The sequence below is a fragment of the Pteropus vampyrus genome, unplaced genomic scaffold, assembly GCF_000151845.1.
Source record: "Pteropus vampyrus isolate Shadow unplaced genomic scaffold, Pvam_2.0 Scaffold535, whole genome shotgun sequence".
Taxonomy (NCBI): domain Eukaryota; kingdom Metazoa; phylum Chordata; class Mammalia; order Chiroptera; family Pteropodidae; genus Pteropus; species Pteropus vampyrus.
In genome coordinates this window covers 84486-94283 of record NW_011889316.1, presented here as the reverse complement: position 1 = coordinate 94283, position 9798 = coordinate 84486, and the positions used below count along the sequence as shown (strand labels likewise).

General features: G+C 40.1%; 1 protein-coding gene across 9 annotated transcripts in view; it reads left to right on the top strand.

Annotated features, from left to right (window-relative positions):
- The window catches only part of KIAA1958 (KIAA1958 ortholog), a 266726-nt gene that overhangs the window by 230088 nt on the left and 26840 nt on the right, over positions 1 to 9798 (top strand). For 5 of the 9 annotated variants that reach the window (XM_023525152.1, XM_023525153.1, XM_023525156.1 and 2 more), the window contains 3 exons: positions 1248 to 1406; positions 4042 to 4237; positions 5651 to 5850. In XM_023525152.1, coding sequence (XP_023380920.1) covers positions 1248 to 1406; positions 4042 to 4237; positions 5651 to 5850 — 555 coding nt within the window. Of the gene's footprint in view, positions 1 to 1247; positions 1407 to 4041; positions 4238 to 5650; positions 5851 to 5946; positions 6149 to 6880; positions 6901 to 6955; positions 6977 to 9798 lie in introns of those variants that run through there. The other 4 variants (XM_011383644.2, XM_023525158.1, XM_023525157.1 and 1 more) reach the window with 4 other exon arrangements.

The following is a 9798-nucleotide window of genomic DNA, read 5'->3' as shown; positions in this document are numbered from 1 at the left end:
CCCTTTCAAGTTGAGGCTGTCAAATTCCACACACCCAAGTTCCTAAATCTTTCATAGGTTCTGTGTTATCAACCTGGGTTCCTCTTTCCTTTTCCACTCCAAGTGGCTTAGGATTCTACTTTTTTGGGTTGGCTAAGCCCTTGTTGCTGTATCTTATTTCTGTGGGGGTTTTGTTTTGTTTTGTTTTGTCTTTGAAGATTTATAACTTAAAAGAAGATCTCTTCATGGTCATATCAAGAAGTTGTTCTAGTTTTTTTTCACATCCTCTCCAATATGTTTTTCTTTTGTTTTTTTTTTCCTTTTTAAAAAATTATGACCATCCTTGTGGGTGTGAAGGGGTATCTCATTGTGAAGGGATTTGATTTGCATTTCCCTAATGACTAATGATGTTCAACATCTTTTTATGTGCTTATTGGACTATTTGTATATCTTCTCTGGAGAAATCTCCACCAGATCATTTGGCCATTTTTAATGTAAATATTCTTTTAATATTTCATAACTAGAACATTTCAAATTGTGCATTAGCAGCTACCTTCTTTCCTCGTGGTGGCAGTATTGAGAAAGGCCTTTAAATCAAGCATTTAATCGAGCTACTACAGAAATAGGTTAAAGCTTAGAGATCCTTTGGTAACTAGATAGTTTGAAATTACCCACAATATGGGCTCAAAGTAAATATGATAAATTCTTTTGAGGAAGGGGAGTAAAGGAAGTTGCATCTTTAAGAGCTTTTGAGTGTAAACATAAAGGAACAAAAAAAAAATGGATTAGGAAAGGTCTTTTCTTAGATACATGGGTTTGCCTAATGTGCTTATTTCTCAAGCTGCCATGCTCTTTTACCCCTTGAACTGGGTAACCGCATATTTATGTGGTTGATGTTGTCCGCCTTCCTTCCTTAGGCTATCTTATCTTGTCCTAACTTTCTCATTATATCACTTGTGCATCAAGCAATGTAAAGATAGCTATACTGTTGGATTTGCTGGATAAACATTGACTGACTGTTTTCTGTGTTCCACAGACTATGCTCTAGTGTTTTATTTCTTGCATTGTAACATTGACAGGGTAGTCGTGATTTATTCCATTTTTATTTTTCAAAAATGTTTATATTGATGACTAGCAAATAAAGGTTTGACTGATTAAGAAACACTGTTCTCAGACAGATGGATCGTAGGAGTGATTTGCTAGCCTGATAGTTTTTCTTTGCACCATTTTATCAATTACTCTGAATATTTTTCTTCCTGTCTTCATAGCCACTTCCTGAGAAGTTCGTGGTGAAAGGTGTGGTAGATCGTTTTTCAGAAGAGTTTGTGGAGACCAGAAGAAAAGCTTTGGATAAATTCCTCAAAAGAATTACAGATCATCCTGTGCTCTCTTTCAATGAACACTTTAATGTTTTCCTTACTGCTAAGGTAAGGACAGAATTTTTCATATTTCTTCCCCCAAATTAGCATTCTTCGGGCTTTTTCTTAAAAGCTGTTTTGATCTCTAACGAGCCACCTTTGTGCATTGCCCACTATAGTGGGTGTCATCGAGCTGCTCTGTTTTTGGTGCAAGTTTGCATTAGCATGCTTTCTATGTTAGAATTCAGGAGAAACACCCCCTTGTAGCAGCAGAGGAAGGTAGAATATTTCCACTTGCCAGAAGCACAGAGAAGTGTTTCCTTCAATACTCCTTGGCATTTTACTGGGTGAGGCCAGATTGACCAACAGTGGGCACAGAAGGGTAAACACATGTATTGAGTACGTGGTAAGTATGTTCTTCACAAGAACCCTGTGAGTGTTTCCTCACAACCCCATTTACAGACGACGACATTGAAGTTCAGGGAGTTTGTACATATTCAGGTGGCATCACTAGGATTTGAAATTGGGCCTTCGTGGCCCCTGAGGCCACACTTTCCCTCTGTATCACACTGCCTGACCAAGAGTACTTCAGCATTACTTGCCCTCAGCCAAGTTCCTTTCAGGTGGACATTTTCCCAGCATTTGCCAGAGAAATATCTGGGTCCTACCCAGCTGCCAGAGTCTATGTATTCGAACTCAAGTTGGTCAATCACTGACCTCTCTCTGCACTTCTTTGTTGGCAAAACCGGCCAGGAAACCCGAGGTACTCCACTCTTTATTTAATTGTGATTAAATACACATAAAATCTACCGTCTTAACCATTAGAAAACGTGCAGTTCGTTAGTGTCAAGTATATTTACATTGTTGTACAACTAATCTCTAGAACTTTTTCATCTTGCAAAACCGAAACACTATACCCATTAAAGAACAACTCCCCATCTCCCCACATCTTTTTTTCTCCCCAGCCCCCCATCTTTTAATACATCATGAATATCTCGGTCTTGTTCTTAAATTACCCACTCGCATGTTCTGCCACAGCAAATGCAGAAGCATTCCTCTTCCTTGTGATGACAGGATCTTATCACAAATTAGAAGCGTCTTAAAGAAGAAGCCAGTAGTGTTTCTGGCAGAGAGGGAGGGGACACTCAGTATCAAATATGTTCAAATCAGCCTTTTCATCTTTGGCAGAATGGGTGCAGCAATCAGATAGGTACTGCTGCATCACTGTACTCAACATGTTAAGTTGGTTAATTGGGGGTACCCTTTCAAAGCTCTACTTGAAGTAGAGCTTATGCAGTCCAATGAGCCCAGTTTGCTCCAAAAAATATCGTCTGTGGAAGCAATTCCGAGAAGTCCAAGGCTTTTTTTATGGTCTCGGGAAAGCCTGGTACCTATAAGGAGATATTTTGTCTAGAGCATATGAGGTTAGAAGGGGAAATGTAATCTTTAGAACGTTTTCTCAGGCAGCTTGATTTTGAAAGGCAGAAGAGAGGTGGAGGAAGTGGGCTGGAGGTGACTTCTGCTGTTTTTAAGCTGGGTGAGCCTTGGGTATATTTTACATGAAGGATTAGAAGTTGAAGATGCAGACAGGAGAGGGGATGGTTGATAGGGCAAGGGCCTTGGTTGGGACATGGTGAAGAGGAAAAGATGAAATCAAGAGCAAAAGTAAAGGTTCTGACTGCATGAAGAAGGAGAAGGAAGTCAAATGAGGAGGAGTCTACACTTCTGACACATATGGAGATTTGAGCCTACAACTGTGTGTTGAATTGGGGAGGGGCTGTTGGATAGCTGTGTTAACCATGATTCCCTGTTCTCTGCCCTGTCCCTACATCGGGCTGAGCCACCAGAAAGCAATGGCTTTGTGTCGTGTCTCCTTATCTCCCTGTAGACGTGCCCTTCTAGGACTAGGAGTTAACATTCTGTTTGTATTGAGGGTGCATATAAGGAACAGACTCCTGTATCTTCTGTTACACCATTTTTAAATGCACCATTAAAGTAAGGGACATAAGACAACCTGAAGATACTATAGATTCTTCTTAGCGTTTAATAGTAGGAAGAAGCTTGTTTTACCTGGCAGACTAATATGCTTTTTTAACTTAGATACACTGGATTATGTAGCTCAATGTATTTCCCATTTATGCCTAGACCAAGAAGTCCAGGGTAAATGTTTTGTTGTTTACAGCATCTACCCTTGCTATGAATTTTCTGACACTGGTTTTTCTGTTACTGTTTTTGGCTTCCCACCCTACTTTCTACTTTCCTTATTTGGCTTTGGTTGAGATATAAATAAATGAATGGAATGAATTTCAGTTTTTGAATTTTGCTCCTAAAGACAACTTAGGATATTTTGCAAGAAAGAAAGGGATTTTCGTTTTGGGTCAGAAATATTAAAAAATTATGTTGGAAACACAGTGTTCTGTTTAAAAGAAAGCATGCTCAGGCGAGTAAACCTGAGAAGAAAGGTAGGAGTCCAGCTCTGTTGAAAGAGATCAGGTTGTCACCACATAGGAATTGGAGCCTGCTGGTTGTGATGGCATAGAGAGGACACACTTTTGGGTATGTGGTTAGGTCCTCTCACTCAGCTCCTTATTTTCTGAGTCCTCTATTTTCAAAAAGCAGTTGCCTAAAGGAGTTGGTTTACTGAGTCCTGGCCCATGTGAGTGATCGAGCCCTCTAGGTTTGTTTATTCATGTGTCATCCTTAGGACCTGAACGCCTACAAGAAGCAAGGGATGGCATTGCTGACCAGAGTGGGCGAGTCGGTCAAACACGTCACCGGAGGATACAAACTTAGGAGCCGGCCTCTTGAGTTCGCAGCCATAGGAGAGTACTTAGACACATTTGCACTCAAACTGGGAACCATAGATCGGATAGCCCAGCGGATCATCAAGGAAGAAATAGGTGAGCTCTTTATTGAGATCGTAACATGCCGAGGGACTACATTTGCAGAAATGGCATTCACATGTACTAAGCAGAATCAACTAGTGAGACAGAACCAGGCCCCATTTTACTTACAAACAAATAAATGCAAGGAGGGGAGGAAGTGGTCGTGACCAGACTATAATTTTGCGCTTCATTTTTTTGCCCTTCATTTCAGCATTGTGTTTGCTTTCCCCAGGGCAAACAGCCACGTCTGCACCTCTAGACGTTCCCACTGTCTTCTGTCTTCACCGTAGCTTGAAAAGTAGAGACATTGGCTCAACTTCCTTTCATTCGTAGGAATGTTAATTTAAAAAGTAAACTTAGGTATCTTTTCCGGTAGAAAGATGGTTCAAAAGGACAGCATGGTGACCCATGTTTGCCAAAGTTAGGATCCTATGAGCCTTCAGACTTGAAATTGATTTACATGCCCCGCCCTGCTACATTTCAGACTCAGAGTTACCAGGCCTTTCTTTATTCTTCCTGATTGTCGCCACCACTTCCTCCCCACCCCTCCTGTGGCCACTTGCTTTTCTGTATCCCAAAATGTTAACGATCATGCTGGCACTTGATGTGAAGCACGTTGAAAAGGATTCTCCGGTAGCTGCTCTCCATCGGTTACTAAAAAAAATGGCAACAGCATTTCATTGTCATGGCAAGCATCCTGGTGACAGATGATGGCCCAGATTTTCTTTATAGGGGGAAATAGCTTTTTTTGTTGTTCCCTGTGCTTTAATTCTCATTGACCCACTGATGGTATCACATGGGGCCTGCAGGTTTGGGAGATAGCTTTAGGTACCATCCACATCTAAGGACCACGTGGAGTAAATTCTGATGGGAGTAAGGTGTTGGGGTGACTCCTGACTGAGAGAGTGAGTCTGCCAATGTAAGACCACATCTCCTATATCAAATGTTTCCTAAAATTCTGTTATTTTTCCATTGTAACTGATTTTTTGTCTTTTAAAAACATCCCCCTAAACCTGTAGGAAACTGCCCCCATTGTTTGTTAAAGTACTGCTTCACTGTGTGGGTAGGAGAATGGTTATTTTTGAAGATAGTTGGTGGATACAGCGCCTGTGACTTTCCCCGGAAGGCATTGTGGTCTCCATTATTCAGAGGCATGGCATTCCCAGTATGGGGTGGAGTTGATGTTACAATTTTAGCTGTAACATCATCTTTTCAAGATTTAAACATATATGTATGTATATATGTATGTATATGTATTTGTATATGTTATAAGCAGTATTGTGTTTAAAGGAGAGCATGCTCAGGTGAGTTAGTAGCCAAGGAAAGACATCTTAATGTAGAGAACTCTTGGCTGCAGTGGTTATTTAGTCAGTTAGTACCAGTGATTGCTGCCCAGCCAGATTTTACTGATTTCTCTTCCCCCTTTAGAGTACCTTGTAGAGCTGAGAGAATATGGTCCTGTGTACTCCACATGGAGTGCATTAGAGGGAGAGCTGGCAGAACCCCTGGAAGGGGTGTCAGCTTGCATTGGCAACTGCTCCACAGCCTTGGAAGAACTGACAGATGACATGACAGAAGACTTTCTACCTGTGCTCAGGGAATATATTTTATACTCAGACTCCATGAAGGTAAGCTGGCTCACTTCTTGAGCACTTAGGTATTTTCTTTGTTGTAGTCATTAGCAAAAAAAGTAATTGATTATATCCTATTTGCACGTGGTACAGGTTTTTCTCTTCCTAGGTGAGCAGGATCAGACATGTGACTGATGTCATAAGCATATAAATAGAGCACATGGTAAACCAAGTATGTGAATTAATGAAAAAAAATAGTTTGGAAAAAATTCTTAGTGTTCACTAAGAGTTCAAAGGGGTATAAAATCGAAACAAGAACAGGATACTGTGGAAAAAGAACAATTGGAAGTTAAAATATGATCACTGAAATAAAATTGTAAAGTTGGAAGATGATGAAGAAATCTCGAAAAGTAAAACAAACAAAAAAGTGGTTGAAAAGTAGAAGAAAAATACAGAAGTATTGAAAATGTGCAACAGTGAGAAGAGACATAGAGGGAGGACTAGTTTCAGAGGTTCAGTATCTGATTGATAAGAGTTTCTGATTGAGAGAACAGTGAAAACTGAGAGAAGAAATGATGAAAGAAATAATGCCAGAAAATCTCCCAAAGCTGAAGGACATGCATCTTCAGATTAAAAAGACAAGCAAAAGTAGTGAACAGAGAACCAACCCAAAGCATATAGTTAATATTTTAGAATAAAAGTTATAAGGATCAAATGTAGAAACTGCCCCACTAGAGACTGCCCCTACCTATACTTAGACTGATTGGAGAGCTTAGCTGTAGGGGACTACTACTGTGGTGACACCAGTTAGAGAAAAGGGTCAGTTTTCCTGACCAAAAGAAAAAGATATGTGGTTCAGTATTGAACATCCTGGTCTTCAAGTGGCTTCTTTCCTACTTGCCAGAGGAGACCTCTGTGAGTAGGACTGATGAATCTCTAGAGAGGAACTTGTCAGTCAACCTTGGTTGAAAAAATGGAAAACCAGAAAAATCATGGTGCTATGACAATATTCTATATCTTGAGAAGGGGAGTGAAAAAAATTAATAAATCAACTAGTTACAGAAACTTTATTATGGAAAGTTGCAAGCATATACAAAAGCAGAGAGAATAGTATGACGAGCTCTCATATACCCATCACTCTTGTTTCATCTCGTTTTATCAGGTATGAAGTTTTAAGGCCCCTGATACATGGTAAAGTGTGGACAATGGAAATGAAGCCTGTTCCTGGTAGAATGAATTCCTGTCTCATATATACTCTATTAAGCTGTTAGTAGAACACTTTCAAAGATAGGTTCAGGTCAAGATCTCATGGCGATCATGGAAAATGGTATAAATTTCCTTATCTGTGAGGTGGAAATAATGATAGTGATGATAAGGATAAAACTCGCACATGAGATCATTAACCTGTGACAGCTTTGTTGGTAATTACTGGAACTGAGGCTGAAAACCAAGGCTTCTGACTCTACATTTGTAACTCATTCTCCTCTATTATACTGTATTTTTTTAAAATCGAAATCTGCTCATTGTATATTTAATCCTGTGACTGAAAGAAGTATAGCGAGGCATCCTGGGGTTGGGGAGGTGGGCAAAGTGGGCAAGGGGGGGTCAGAAGTACAAACTTCCAGTTACAAAATAAGTCATGGGATTCAGTGTACAGGATGATAACTTCAGTTAACAATGTATTTTATATTTGAAATTTGCTAAAAGAATAGATCTTAAAAGTTGTCATCGTAAGAAAAAAAAAATAACTACCGTATGTGTGATGATGGATGTTAACTAGTCTTATCGTGGTGATCATTTCACAATATATACAAGTATCAAAACATCATGTTGTATACCTGAAACTAATGTAATGTTATATATGATTTATATCTCAGTAAAAAGGCACCCCAACTTGCTTAAAATAAACCAGAATATTTTGCTTTACTTATAAAGTTAATAGTAACTGTTTTTGTGAACAAAAATAAATTTGTCTTTTATATAGACTCACCCTTCATCAAAAATGCTCCCTTAACAACTAGCCTGACTGAAAATCTGATACATACATGGTCCTGGTATATTACAGTACATATTACTTTGTTCTTGCATGTGGCAAGTATCTTAGTACTTAATATGCATTTGTACCCGAAGAAGGCTTCTAAATTGTCATTTGGCAAGGATTTATCTGGTGTCTTTGTTAAAATATTACTTGTGTGAGTAATTGAAGTTACACATCAAAGAAACACTTGTTTGCTTTCCTTCTTTACCCCTTGTGTGAGGCATATGTATTAAGTTTCTTGTTTACTGAGCCTGAAAAAATGTTAATCAGGTTAATCAAGCTTGGAGAATGGGATTGTACATAGTGTTGTCTGGGGAGAGGCATGGCAGAGGAAGTGTTGACTGGCAGCCTCTGAAAGTATAGCTCTGCCACATGGTGAGCTGAGCTAAGACTAGCTAGAAAGAAATGAGGCCTCCTGCTCCCCATTTTTCCATCAGTGAAATATATTGGCATAGCGGTCTGGGCAAGGCAGGAGTGACTTTATGGCAAAGCCAAGACTGCATGTGGGATTGTCAGAGTCTGTGTGGCCAGGACTGAAGACATTGGGAAAGTGGTAGGTGTCTTAAGTGGATCCCATGCCTTTTGACATTGCTGCTTGTTAAGAATTAACTATATTCCTCTGTGAGAGTCATATAATTCCACTTCCAAAATAACTTTCCGATTTTTAAGGTATAAATGGTACAAACTTTGCTCTTCAGCTTGCTGAAGGCCAGATTGTGAAACTCATTCTTACAACTACCAAATGGTCTTCAGGACTGAGAGAGTTCTGGTTTTCTTTTGGTAAGGAGATATTGGTGTGACTACATCTTGTCAGTCTACTCCTTTTGTGATGGCCTTGAGTAAACCAAGGTGGGTATTTGTCCTCATCATTTGGAGTCGGGCCTGTGACTTTGAAATTTGAAGTAGTAGAGTGTCGGGCGCATGAAGAAAATGCTGGAGATCAATGAAGCCCTCTCCTAATGGGGCTAAGGTTGGGACTCCTCTCCGAGGTTGAAAAGCCCTTTGGGATCATCTTGCCTAACTGGCTCATTTTATAGATGAAGAAACAGAGCCCCATAGGTAAATCTTTTCTGTGTCTCATGACCACAGTTCTAATGACTAGTCACCTTGAATCTGTCTCTTTACATTGGCCCAGAAGGAAACCGGATCAGTTACTGCTTTTCAAGGCCGAGTCTCAGTTGTCTTTCTTTAAGTGCAGTTGTGGTTGGATACATTCTGATCCCTTTGGAGGTAGAGAGAAGGCACAGAAAAATGAGGGCTTTTATCAGGCCATGTGGAATAGATAGACCATATTCAGTGAACAATGAGGACAGCGAGTACCAGAAAGATGGTTGAAGATGTGTATTCCAAGGATGCTGTGGAGCGAGAGTGAACAAGGCCTGGAAGCAGGGGTACCAGATTTACCCTCAGGCCTGGAACTCAAGTTAAACATGCCGTAGACATCTGCAGGTGAGCCCTTATACGGGATTTCACATCCTGTACCTGGTGTATGTGTAAAACAGAATTAGGATAGTGACGGGCTGGAAGGGAATATCTTAAGAGTTTTTACCAAATTTCTGGCAATGCCTTTTAAATATGGATGTCGTTATGACCAGGCCAAGAGCTGGAGAAGCTTTATTTAAGATGGTTAGGGCAGGACCATCTTATTGCCCACCCTGTCTTTTTCCTAGAAGGTAGTCAGCAAATATTTAATTGGATTTGACAGTGTGGTGAATTTGGAATATTTACAGATGTGTAACTATAGCATATCATGTATCTTGTTATTTTTAAGACACACGTTTATGGACAAGTCAAAGAGCATGCTTATCTCAGAGGTGTCAGTGAATGGCTGGAGCGAGATGAGAGAAGAGTGGGCGGTAAGGAAAAGCCACACAGAGGAAGTGGCTTCAGTTGGAAATGTGTATGACATATAGGAGTGACTGTGCAAATATCAGAGGACGGAGCATTTTAGGCAGAGGGAACAGCCA